Below are 13,654 nucleotides of genomic sequence, written 5' to 3'. Positions count from 1 at the left end.
CTCAAAGAAGCCCTCCTTGACACTCTCCGAGATTAGTTAGATTCCCCCTCCACAGACTTTATATTGTCCCCCCGTTATGCTGTACTTCTCCTTTGGAATATTCACATCTAACTGTCCATCCCTCATTCTTAAAATTATTTTTTCAACTCTTGTCTCCCTAGCTAGACTACAAGTTCCAGAACAGGGACCACAATGTCACGTGGTCAGCATTCTTCTCAGAGTAACACCTAAATTTTCCTTTGAGGAGCCACCCCTCTCCCACTCTTGGTTCTTAGGGTTTAGGTGGTGGAGATGAGACCAAGTCTAGTCAGTCAGAGCCTTCCATCTCTCTGGTTGCAATGATTGGTTCAGAGATAGACATGTGACCTAAGCCAGGCCAATGAGCTTCCTCCCTGAGCCTTTTGTTAGAACTACTGGGGAAAAGAGACTCTTCGCTTAGCAAGTAGGAGCAGCTGTCACATTCCTGTCATCACAGAGACAGAGTTGAACAAAAAATGAAACCAATACAGGAAAGAGGTAAAAAGCGACAGATGTCATGGATGCAGCCGTGCCTGGAGTCTATACTTGCCATTACGAAGGCAATAAATTCCCATTTATTCTTAAGCCAAAGTGAGTTATGTTTCTGTCACTTGAAACCAAGAGTCCTGACTAATACGACATTCAAATAAATGTTGGGTGTTGAATGAATTACATGAGTATGGGAGCAATTGAAGACTGCCAAGAGGACTCAGTGACTCCTCCTAGGAAACTTTCAGAATTCTCCCTGCACTCTCCCGCCATCCATGAGCAGAGACAAGCACCCCACACCCCATCTTGCAGACCAACGTGCTGAACCTCACAATGGCCATAGGCTTCTCAGCAATCTGCCGTGCAAACAAGCCACCCAGCCCCTGGCTCAGATACAGCATTGACTGAAGGTGGTCTGGCTGTCAGTGCTCCCAGGGTACCCCACAAGGAGGAGAGCAGGGCGGTCCTCAGTCAGCCCTGTACCCCACCCACTCCTGAATCCTAGTCCAGTGGTCGGCAAACTCATTAGTCAACAGAGCCAAATATCAACAGTACAACGATTGAAATTTCTTTTGAGAGCCAAATTTTTTAAACTTAAACTATATAGGTAGGTACATTGTTATTCACTTAATTAGGGTACTCCTAAGCTGGCCTTTGCTAAAAACGTCCTCAATCTGATTGAGGTACGTTCGCTGAGGTCGACCCCTTCCAACTCTCCCATCCACACTCGTCTTGTATACTTGTTTCATCTATCTCCTTTCATTCATCCTCTCTGTATGTCCAAACCATCTCAACATACCTTTCTCAATCCTCGACACTACATCTTCTTTCACACCACAACGTTCCCTAAAATTAACTTAATAAACTTTACTTAAAGTTTTAGGTCAACTTCACATTGTACGTGCACACCTGCACGTGGTATTTTGTGGAAGAGCCACACTTAAGGGACCAAAGAGCCGCATGTGGTTCGCAAGCTGCGGTTTGCCGACCACTGTCCTAGTCCCACCAGGGCAGGCGCTGGCTGCCATCCAGTGATATTGCCCCTCAGTGCATACCACACAGCTCTGTGCACGGTGAGCATTCAATATGAGATGATAATGGAAAGGTGGGTTTTTTTTATCTGCTTTCTTTGGGGGTATCACTTTGCAACAGATTAGTTCAGGGAAGAGGGGGTGCAACAGAGAGCAGCCCTAATTATCATAATTACCGAACTGTCCATCCCTCATTCTTAAAATTATTTTTCCAACTCTTGTCTCCCTAGCTAGACTACAAGTTCCAGAACAGGGAAGAGAAGGGCCCTAACTGTTTCCCTGTGAGTCACCTCACAGCAGAGCTCCAGGACAGAGACGAAGGCTGGCCTACATGTCCCCTCAGCTGATTCAGGCGGCGGGTGACTTCTTCAAAGCTAGCCCTCACCTGGCAAAATGCAAGGGAGGGAGAAGAAAAGGGAGGGAGGTGCATTGCTGCCTGGGCAGGGATACTGCCTGAGCCAAAGTCCTCCCTGAAGGCCACATCAGGTGTGTGTGGCCATGTCACCAAGGGGGACTAACGTAAAGGGGGAGGGGCATAGTGGGGGGAGGGTGCTGCCCCCTCAGCTCCTTTCCAGGAATGAGATGGGCCTGGGCATGGGGACCTGGGATGTGGTTTCCCAGGAGAGAGACTTCTGAATAAAATGGTAACAGGAAAAGAATTACCCAGAACCTCTAAGGCAGGGGTCCTCAAACTACGGCCCGTGGGCCACATGCAAATACAAATATTGTATTTGTTCCCATTTTGTTTATTTACTTCAAAATAAGATATGTGCAGTGTGCATAGGAATTTGTTCATAGCTTTTTTTTTAAACTATAGTCCGGCCCTCCAATGGTCTGAGGGACAGTGAACTGGCCCCCTGTTTAAAAAGTTTGAGGACCCCTGCTCTAAGGCAACTCTCCTGCAGGCACTGGGTGACAGGGCCAGCCTCAGAAGGCCAGTCGGAGGCAGGTAGACCTGCGTGCAAGTTCCATTCAAGAACCAGGAGATGCCCAACCAGTGTGTGGCTCAATGGTTGAGCATTGACCCATGAACCAACAGGTCACAGGTTGCGGGCAGGAGGCAGCCGATCAATGATTCTCATCATTGATGTTTCTATCTCTCTCGTCGTCTCCCTTCCTCTCTGAAATCAATTAAAAAACCATATCTAAAAACGTCTTTAAAAGAACCAGGAGGGTCCCAGCCCATGGGACCCTCCTTGCCCATCCCCAGGCCCTGGCAGCCCTTCTGGGCAGTGGCCCCTTAAGGCACTAGCCTGCAGCTACCTGCTAAACCGTTCCCGCTTCCTCTTGCCTGGAGCCCTTGTTCCGGAACCCCACAGCTCCACAAGGCCTCTCACTAATTACCAAGCATCCTGCCAACCCCATCAGCCCAGTCTATTTCCTCACCCTAACACCCCTGAGTCTCAGTCACACTTCCCTCCCGTGCTGCTGAGCTCAGGTGAACGCTGCTTCCAGAGGAGGCTGGGCACCCCGTGCCCTCACTGGGCAGGCGCAGCTGGGCCGGTGCCGAAACAAAGCAGAGCCTTGAGCTGCACCCCTTCCCCACCCCTCCCCACTTACCAGCTCTAAGCCTCTTACCTTCATGGTGGGAGGTGCCGTGAGAGGAGGGGACAGCGACCGGTCGGGCAGAGGCACATCCGAGCTGTTGGCCAGCTCCTGCTTCCTGTGAGGAGGCCACAGAACACAGAAGAGGTGAGTGAGGGCCTGCCCGCACCATCCATTCTCTCCTCCAAAGCGCTGGGCTTGGGGGCACAGTCCGACACACACTGAGCAAACCAGAGTGGGTGCATTTCCCGGCTGGGATGGAGTAAAACCCAGAGCAGGGCTGCTCCACGTGTGGTCCCTGCTCCAGCAGCAGGAACTTGTGAGAAATGCAAATTCTCAGGTGCACCCCAGGCTCTCGGGTGACGGGGCCCAGGAATGTGCATTTTAACCATCTCTCAAGGTGGTTCTGACGCACGCTGAAGGCTGAGAACCATGGGGCTAAAGAGGCACAGGACTGTGGCTGGATGGGAGAAGAAGGGGAGAGGGGTGAACATTTTCTATTCGTCCTCTCTGTGGCCCCTCTGTCCCTCACCACACCACACACACACACACACACACACACACACACACCCCAGCCAGACAGCTGACCTTGGGAGGAAGGGGCTGCCTGCTGTGTGAGCTGCAGGTGAAACTTATTTTAGTCCCTGTGGGCTAGGACCATGGGGAGACGGCGAAACAGAGTTGTGTCGCCATGACAACATGATTGCGACAGGTTCCCGGCTCTCGCACACCCCCCACTTTCCATCTGGCCCTTCCAGTGACCAGGGAGTGCGAGTGCACAGTCTGATCACCAGGCAGAATGTTTGCAGTAGGATAAGGCCTCGGGACAGTGGTTACGCAACAGCCAGCTGGGCAGAGCCCGGGGGAGGCCCCGGACGAGGGACTCTGGCGTCCTGGACGTGCCCTAGTTATGTCCTGGGACGGGAGGGAGAGCAAGGATAACAGTACAAGGAGCCTAAAAAGATCAGGATGAACCATCCAAGCCCCGACTTTGCAACTGTTTCCTTCTCCAGAGCCCCAGCCTGAAGCTGCTGAGTCAGTCCAACACCTGGTCCCCCTTAAACGACCAAGGAACACCCCCTGCCAACTCGAGAGAATGTTTCTGCACTTCTTTCCAGCCCACGTACTGCCAAAGGTGGGGTCACAGCTCCAACCCCAACCTGCTTCATGAGAGCAGCCCACCTCTGCAGAGCCCAGCCCTTTGCCCAGAGCACACCCTTGTCCTGGGCCCAGCCACCACCCTGTCCCGGCTCCTCTCAGCCAGACAGGCCCAGACTTAGAGAAGCCAGGCCAGGTGCCCCGGGCCCTGTCCACCCTGACACAACGCCTGCCTGCCCCGCAGCCTGTCCTCCAGGAAGCGCGATAAGGAGGCTGCGTGCACATCTGGCTGGGAGAGGCTCCCTGTGACCCCTTAACCTCAACCTGCCAACTCGCCCTCTGCTCCTCCATCTGCCTTCCTCCCCCTTTCTTTGGTTTTTTTAAAATATATTTTTTATTGATTTCAGAGAGGAAGGGAGGGGGAGAGAGAGATCGAAACATCAATGACAGAGAATCATTGAGCGGCTGCCTCCTGCATGCACCCTTCTGGGGATGGAGCCCACAACCCGGGCATATGCCCTGACCGGGAATCGAACCATGACCTCCTGGTTCATAGGTCAACGCTCAACCACTGAACAACGAGGCCGGGCTTTCCTCCTCCTTTCTTCTTGGACGTTGGCCTCACTCTGATGGCTGGAGAGGGGGTCTCCTCCCTCCTGATCCAAACTATAGCTAGCTCAAGAACCAGCAGGGCCAACACGCAGCACACGTACACACACACACACACACACACACACACACGCATGCACACACACAAACACACACGAATGAACGCAGCTTCTTCTAGCTCTCAGCCAGAACCCCCAACCTTCCCTTCCACCATGGGATCCAGCCTGGCTGCTCCGGCCCTCACTTGCCTGTGGTCCACCCAGGCCCATCCCTCCTGCCACGCTGCCCTCTCCCAAGCAGCCACGGTCCCTCCTCTATGGGCTGCCCCCCTGAGAGCCATGGTGGGGAAAGGGAAGGGAGGAAAAATGATCAAGGATAAGGAGCACCACCCTCAGGTCCCCTGAGGTGAGGACAGAGGAAGGCAGCTCCCCTTGGGGGCTGGGAGCCTGGTAGGGAAAAGCATGCAGGGAGGGGAGGGGAGGCAAGCCCCCCTCCCCCCAGAGACTATAGGACAGCTGGGGGATAGCTGAGGACCTCTGGCCTGCTCCGCTGGAGATGAGTTGTGGGCCAACCTGACCAATAGCTGCCCCGGCTCCCCAAAAACACACACTTTAGGGGAGGGCAATACCGGCAGGTTTTTACACCGGTGGCCAAGGGATGCTAGTGTACATGGTTCCCTCCATAAGGCACAAGATGTCCACTCCCATGAGGCCAGAGCAGATGCTCCCTGGACTGAGCCCCTCTCCCCTGCGCCAGCCTGTTTGCCCCGGATGCTGGAATAACCTCCAGGGAGCGGTAAGGACTCTCAAGTGGGAGCTCAGGGTGTCTCCCACCAGAAGGATTTCGAGCAAGCGTCGCTTGGAGCCTGGCCCTGCTGACACTTGACTTTGGACTTCTAGCCTCCAGAACGAAGGCAATAAATGTCTGTTATTTCAAGGTCCCCCCCCCCCATTTGTGCTACTTGGTTACGGCAGCCCTAGGAAACAAAACACTGCCCAAGTCCCCGGCTCTAGCCTTGGCTTTGTAACTAGAAGACCCAAAACAAGGAGGATGAAATCCCTGCTTCAGCCTCGCACCCCTGCTGTGGTCAGCTGGGCCCCACCTTGTTCTGCCCCAGCCTTCACAACCAATGACATTCGAGTGCCAGCCACCCTCCCAAGGACAGCCAGCCCGCCCGGCTACCGGCTGGCACTGCAATAAGAACTACAGTGCTCGATGCAGTTCCAGCCCTTTCTCAGGCAAACGTCACACATGAGTAGGTGAGAGTGACACGGGTCTATCAAGGGGTGACCTTGAATCTGATCTAATTTTTATAAGTGAAGAGTAAATTATTAGCAGAGGTGGGACCCTCACTATTCTCTGTAATATCTTTCTAGTAGCCCACAGTGATCTTGACATGTATCACAGCAGTGAGATTGGAAACTGCCCCTTCAACCAAGATAGCCAAATGCCCTCCCGCAGCTCTAAGGACTCGGGGTCCAGGACCCCCACAGGGACGCACAGGAGGAGGGGCTTCTGATGGGAGTGGAGGAGGGGGGAGGAGGGCAGAGAGAAGGCCGAGGAGGAGAGGAAGAGCATTCACTCAGCTAAGAGCAGGGTGGTAAGAGCAGGCGTGAATGGACAGAACAGGAGCCCTCCTCCCACCTAAGGGGGTCTAGGGCACTGCCCACTCAGCATGCCTCCCTCCTGGAGCCACATGGCACTGAGCTCCTGTACTCAGGGTTCCTTCCCCAGAGCCTGGGCGGTCCTGGGAGGGCTCAGGGAGGCCAGGAGAGGTGCTCACTGGCTTTAGGCAAATGAGGTTCTAGCCACCTTTGGCCAAATGCAAATCTCAGGAGGAAATGATCAAAGAGCCTGGAGGGGAAGCTGAAAAACCAAAGGACAATTCATCCAAATGGGGCTGTTTGTAGGGAACTGGACAGGCCCCGAGGGGCAGGGGGAGGACCCCACTTTCAGCACCCAGGCATCCAGGGTCCTCACCTCCAGCCTCCGTTGGCTCGAACTCCGACCATTTGAGATCCTTGCGGCCATCATCCCTCACACATTTCTATGAAAATGCCCTCCACTATGAATCAAGAGATTCCTGGGTTCAAGTCCGGCTCTTCTTGCTACCCCACTGTGTGACCTTGGTTACCTCACCTTTCTGGGTCCCTGTTCCTTCATCTGCAGATGGGGTGACAATGGTCTAAGGAATTAAAAGTGATGGCTATGAAATGAAAAAATAAAGTCCTATATAAATGTAGACCATTATTATAATCATCATCTTTATTGTTATCATGACTCATAAAATGGTGATCCGGTCTCCTTGTAGAGAGAGAGAATCAAGGGTCCAGGACTGTTTAAATGTCTTTGAAAACATTTCTGGCATCTCAACTAAGCACCAATTCTAGCCCCGGGGATCTACTCTCAGGATCATAACCGTCAGTTAATAACTAACAGGGAAAATACCCACCTACCACCGGACGCTGTGGGCCAGGTTTAAGCCCGCCCTCCCCTTGTCGGCATCTGCGTCTCCCCCCACGACTGCCTCCCGCCAGCCACCACGCTGGGCTCTGCGTCCTCTCACTTTCCAAACAGCCAGGCTAGAGACATGGAGACAGCTGGCCACTGCAAAGAGCTCCGGGGAAAACCAAACCAGAGGAATGGAAAACATCACTCACAACAGCCCAAAGGCAGAATAACCCCAGTGCCCATTAGCCAACGGGTGGGTAAACGAAGTGTGGTCTTTCCCATGAGGGACTATTACTCAGCCATGAAAAGGAGAGAAGCAGTGAGACATGCCACAACGCGGACGAACCTCGAACACGGAAGGCTTACGTGAGAGAAGCCAGACACAAGGGGCCACGTATTGCGATTCCATTTACATGAAATGCCCGGAACAGGCAAACCCGGAGACAGAAGGTAGTCAGTGGCTGCAGAGCTGTGGGAGGAGGGAATAGGCAGTGACCGCTCATGGGCCTGGGGGTATAGCGTGAGGTGATAAAATGTCCTGGAACTACACAGTGGTGATGGCTGTGCAATGTTGTGAATATACTGAAAACCGCTGAATTATCCACCTTAAAAGGGTAAATTTTATTACATATAAGTTGTATATCAATTTTTTTAAATATATTTTATTGATTTTTTACAGAGAGGAATAGAGAGTTAGAAACATCGATGAGAGAGAAACATCGATCAGCCGCCTCCTGCACACCCCCTACTGGGGATGTGCCTGCAACCAAGGTACATGCCCTTGACCGGAATCGAACCTGGGACCCTTGAGTCCGCAGGCCGACGCTCTATCCACTGAGCCAAACCAGTTAGGGCTGTATATCCAGTTTTTAAAGGAAGGAGACAGAGGGGCTGACTGAGCTCCACTGCTGTCATCCTGCTGTTTAACTTCTGCTCCGGCTGCCTGTGGTGCCCACGGGGCCAGGCTGTGTGCAGGTTCTTGCTTCACGGCGACGCCTGAGATGCTGAGCAGCGCTTCCTTACTACTCTCCCTGTTGAAAGCAACATCTTATAAGTGAACTGCAGCTCAATAAAAATGAAGGAAGGAAGGATGGAAAGAATGAAAAGAGGGAAAAGAGTGCTCCCAGCAGCGTCATCCCCTGGGAGAGACTGTTAGAGTTCTAACTGCACGTTTCTACACCCTATATAACCAACTAGACCATAAACAATAAGAGATGAAATAACATTGCCCTGACCAAGTAGCCCAGTTGGTTAGAGCGTCATCCTGATACACTAAGGTTGTGGGTGCAATCCCCAGTCAGGGCGCATACAAAAATCAACCAATGAATCAATGAATGCAGAAATAAGTGCAACAGCAAATTGATGTCTGTGTGTGTGTCTGTGTGTCTAAACATCAATAAATAAAATTTTTAAAAGAAATAAAATAGCATTAACATAATATAAAAAAATAAAGAGCTTCAAGAGAAATCATCATATGAAACGGACACAATTGGTAGAGAAAGGAAATCAGAGGCCAGGATGATGACAAGCTGGACTCTCAGAGTCTTAGTAAAAACCTCAGCTTTCCCCTCTGCAGAATGGGCACACTAACTCACAACTCCTATGAACTTCCAACTTTCCTGCACAAGACTCAGAAAAGTGTGCTCAGCTCCTCCATGTGATAAGTCTTAGACAGTTTTCGTGATGATTGAGAACTCTGTGCTCACTGGGCGAGCTGGGCCAGGGGGATGGCTGAGTGGACGGGGCTAGGTGGGGGCTGAGGGCCCATGCCCAGAGGAATCCACCTTGCTGCCTATAGAGACCCAGGGCCCAGTGGCACAATCACGTAGCCCTCATTCTACCAGCCAGCAGTGCTGCGGCATCCCCACGAGTGGGAAACATTCCAGAAGTTCCATCCATGTGTGCAGGACACCCTGGCAGCAGGCTGGAGCAGAGGGCCAGGCTCAGACCTCGAGGGAGGCTGGTGGGCAGTACGTGCAATGGATCAAAAGCACTGGCTTTACGGTCCAACAGGCTTGGGTTAGAATTCCAGGGCCACCCCTGTGACCCTGATCAGCACGTCACCTCTCTGCACCTCAGCCTCCTCATCTGTACAATGCCAGCACCTGACCAGTAACCCGCTCAGCACAGGGCCTGGTCCTCAGCAAAAACGCAGGCCTGGTCGCCACTGTTACTGCTGCCAAGGCTGCTGTCAAGTGAGCATGACGGAGGGGCCAAGGCACAATGCCAGCCAGAGGGTGGACGGGAGGCAGGGACGGCTTCTAATCTGGGGAACACAGATGCCCACATACTTTGGACACAGCCTGGGAGGCAGGGACAGGGGAGCACAGCCATTGTGTGGGGGCCACCAGGTCCTGCACATACACAAACCCCAACGGAGACCCAGAGGTGAAGACGTGAGTGTCCACCCCGTGTGGGGGCCCATGTGGAAGGGGAGAGGAACGCGAGCCCAGCAGAGCTGGCAGAGGGGTGGAGGGAGGAGAGGGGTAACGGGATTCGGGAATGAGGCTCCAGCAGGTGGAGGGAGGGCCTCCGATGCCCCTAGGAGACCCCCGTGGGAAGGAGCAGGTGTTGCTCACCTGTCGGCACCTGGCACCATGGACTTTGGAGTCACATCCTACCCCCATGCATATTCAAAGTGGATCCTGGAGATTCGGAGCACCACCTAGACCTCTGATAATTCACAACTCCCCAGGGGATGCAAAACGGCAACCTTTCCCCACCACCGTGCACACCCAACCCCAGAGCTCATGGACACAGAGACCAGCAGCCCGGGGACAAACACTATAAACCATCAACAGCCCAGTCACAAAGACAAGAACACCGAGGCTGGAGAGGCGGACAGGCTGCACAGATCCCTGGCCCTCAGCAGGATGTGCGGGAAGAGAGTAGTCACATACCAGAAAGCCCGCTGGTTTCTACATGAAGCCTGCGCGCCAGTGTGAGGGGAGGGAAGGGGCAGGGGCCCAAGGGCTCTAGGTGCCCAGTAAGGAGTGGACTGACGGCAGAGGCCAGGGCTGCAAAGGAGGTGTGCCAGGTGTGACTGACCACCAAGGCCATGGTCTGGGCATCAAGCTGTGGCTGCATGAGGGAGCAAGGGAGGCCTGGACATCCGTTCCAGCAGCTCCAAAGGACATGCTGGCTTCTCTCTGGGTGTGACGGGTGAGGACGACATTGCCCTTCCCTGGAAAACCCTGAGTCCCTGAACTGGACCAAGGGTAGGAGAAAGGGCAGGCGCCAAGGGGAGAGAGGACACAGCAGGGTGACCCAGCCCTGACCCGTGGGTGGCACGAGTAAGCCTCCTCCTGCATCAGGTCTCAGAGCTGATGGACCACCCTACACACACACACACACACACACACACACACACACACACAGGCCAATCTCCACACTGCCAAGAAAACAAGCCTTTCCTGAATAGACAGCTGTTAGAACTGACTGATGCTGTTCACACTCGAGTACGTGGAGACGCCGAGGGGTTCAGTGTGGGCCTGAGGGTCACAAAGTCAAAAAAACTCCAGAGCTGGCTCTCAACCCCTGAGATCCTCGACTCCAATCCATGGCTCTTCCCGACACAACGACAAAGCCAGCTCCGCCCGGCCCCAGTGCCATGGCAGGAGGTAAAGAGAGGACACAGAGCAGCACCTTCTCGTGTCCTTTAAGCTTTAGTTCCCGGAGACCAAGGTGGGCTGTGTGCCCTGGCGTGGGCGATGGCCCCTGTATCACGTGCAAGCATCTGAGAAGACAATCAAGGCAGAAAAAGTGAAAATGAAAAAATCCTGAAGGCACAGCACGCCCATGTGAAAAGCCCATTTCCCAAACATTATCTGTGGGTCATGGGTTAGGATGGGTCCAGAGGAAAGTGCATGAGCACATGGGGAAGGGAGGGCCAGGTCTCTTTGGGGATCAGCTAAGGTATACAGAGGAGTGGACAGTTGAGCTAGACCTAGAGGGAAAGGCCAGCAGCTGCCTGCGAGAGAGAAAGGAAAGGGAGAGCCCTGGACAGTGTTGTTCAATGGTTACAGTGTCAGCCCATGCATTGATGGGTCCCAGGTTGGATTGTGGTCAAGGGCACATACCTGGGTTGCAGGTTCACCCCCAGCCCTGGTCACAGGTGGGAGGCAACCAATCGATGTGTCGAAGGAAGGAAGGAAGGAAGGAAGGAAGGAAGGAAGGAAGGAAGGAAGGAAGGAAGGAAGGAAGGAAGGAAAGGAGGAAAGGAGGGAGGGAGGAAAGAAGAAAGGAAGGGGCAAGGGATAGCACAGCAGCACAGGCATGGGGAGCAGGTGGGGAAGGGAGGCAAAGAGCCCTATGGGGAGGCTGGCTGATGTCCCTGATGCAGAGGAAACACATCCCTGGCACTTAGTAGACCCTCAGGAAGAAGTGAAAGCTAGCACATAGTCCTGAAGGCTTAACATGTCCTAGGTACCGTCTGACGTGATCCCCATATCCTATCTCATTTAATACTCACGACAACCTTTGCAGCGAGTATCATTAATCCCACTTTACAGATGGGGAAACTGAGACTCCGAGAGTGAAGTTACTCGCCCAAGTTCCCACCGCTGGAGAGTAGCAGAGCAAAGCTTGGACCAGGCAGTCTGGCCCACAGTCCCCAGTGTAAACCTCTGTGCCCACTGCGGTGGGGGAGAGCAGGAGCCCACTGAGAGGGCGCCCCACCACACCTGCCCAGAGTGGGGCGCATGCTGCCCCACTGGCAGCCAAGATGATCTGGGATGGTCTTGATTGACATAGTTATTTATTGATCTTCTACAGTGACCTTCCATTTGTGACAAGGCCACTCTGATTTTCCTTTTATGGTAGTGACACTGCCTTCGAAACCTAGTTTATTCATGGTTTTACACTGAGCCAGTTAAAGGAAACGAGTAACTAGCTAGCACAGGTGGCACACAGACATGATGGAAACAAGGAGGGTGGTTTGCTGACGGCTGAAATTTGGGAACCAGGCACTAAGCAATCTGACTGTATCTGTGGGCAAAGGGGAGCAGCAGGTTCCGGAGGCAGGGCCTGGCTGACCTGCAGGGCTTTGCTGGAGGGCTCCATGGCAGCAGAGAAGACAGAGGGACAGGAAGGGGAGGAGGTGGAGGGAGGAATGAATGGGAGGGGCTCCCCTGTGCTTATGGCCATGGAAATGAAACAAGAGGGTCAGATCCATAAGGCATCTCAGAGACAAAATGAAGAGCACTTGGTGACTGAGGGTGAAGGAGGAAGAGAGCACTAAACACGTGAAAAGACTTCTGAAAACTGAATGATCAATGCTTCAACCATGACACGGACGAAGGAGAATTGGGTTTGCAAGAGGCAGCTGATAACTCATGCATTCTGGTCACACTGCATGGCCTCTAGGACACCCAGGTGAGATCCGAGAAGAACTGAAGCCTAAACAGAGAGACAGGTGTGAGGAGAACAAAGGTGGAGGCTGAGGCCATAGGAGAACAAAGGTGGAGGCTGAGGCCATAGGAGGAGAGGCTGGGGGGAGGGGGGGAGGCAGGTAGGGCTGAAAAGGCCGAAAGGAACAGAAGTGCTCAGTGGGGACTAGAAAGGAGAAGTGAGAGAGGGAGGACCCTGCCCGGATGGAGTGGAGTGGGGAAGCTGAGGGAAGGGCGAGTGCCTAGGAGTGGTGGCAGGCGAGTCGCCCCACTGTACAAGAGGCTCCATTTCCCCGGCACTGAGGAATCACTAACAACGTGCACGTCTCATCCAGCCCCTGACGCACCGCATCCCTTGGAAACTGCCGCGTGAGCAGCTTCCGATACGGGGTCAGCGGTTCTGCTTGGCACTGCCTGGCCTCAGTTGAGGGAGCTACATCATGGTCAGAGCAAAGGCAGCCAGCTCACAAGGTCACGCCCTCAGACAGCTTCAGAATCAAACTCGCAAAACCATGGAGTCAAAAAGCACAGCATAGCAGCATCTTCCCGACCTGACAGTATTTCTTGACCTGGATGGCAAGTGCATGGGTGCTTATTTTATGATTTGGCTTGGGTGTATGACACGTATCACAATAAAAAATAATTTTAAGTAGTTCTCCCTCACTTCCCTAGGAGCGATATATATAATTATGCATATGAATATGGATATAGAGACAGAGATAGAAATAGATATAGTCTTAAGCCTGTTGAGACTTCCATGATGAACGTATCAAATTGACCACATGCATTGCATTTATTATGCTTCTCTGAAGCCCCTTTGAAATAATAGTGAGGGTTTTTTTGTTTATTTCTTAAAGTGTGAACTGACAAAAGCAAATGTAGTAGGAAAAAATTCAGCCTACAAGAGATCACAGGCATCTGGAAGACAGTCCAGGATGGATGACCTGGGAGAACCCACCCCCCAACCTATCCCTCCTTCACCAGCCAGCTGACCTCTCCAACCCTCAGCACCATGAGAAACTGAAT

General features: G+C 53.1%; 1 protein-coding gene across 3 annotated transcripts in view; it reads right to left on the bottom strand.

Moving 5' to 3' along the window:
• Window positions 1-13,654, bottom strand: part of RAP1GAP2 (RAP1 GTPase activating protein 2) — a 210,876-nt gene that overhangs the window by 91,465 nt on the left and 105,757 nt on the right. For all 3 annotated transcript variants that reach the window (XM_036341089.1, XM_036341088.1, XM_036341090.1), the window contains one exon: window positions 3,117-3,201. In XM_036341089.1, coding sequence (XP_036196982.1) covers window positions 3,117-3,201 — 85 coding nt within the window. The remainder of the gene's footprint in view (window positions 1-3,116; window positions 3,202-13,654) is intronic.

Source organism: Myotis myotis, unplaced genomic scaffold (genome assembly GCF_014108235.1).
Source record: "Myotis myotis isolate mMyoMyo1 unplaced genomic scaffold, mMyoMyo1.p scaffold_m19_p_17, whole genome shotgun sequence".
NCBI classification, from domain to species: domain Eukaryota; kingdom Metazoa; phylum Chordata; class Mammalia; order Chiroptera; family Vespertilionidae; genus Myotis; species Myotis myotis.
The sequence above is the reverse complement of the archived record's forward strand: the minus strand, read 5'-3'. Positions and strand labels throughout refer to the sequence as shown.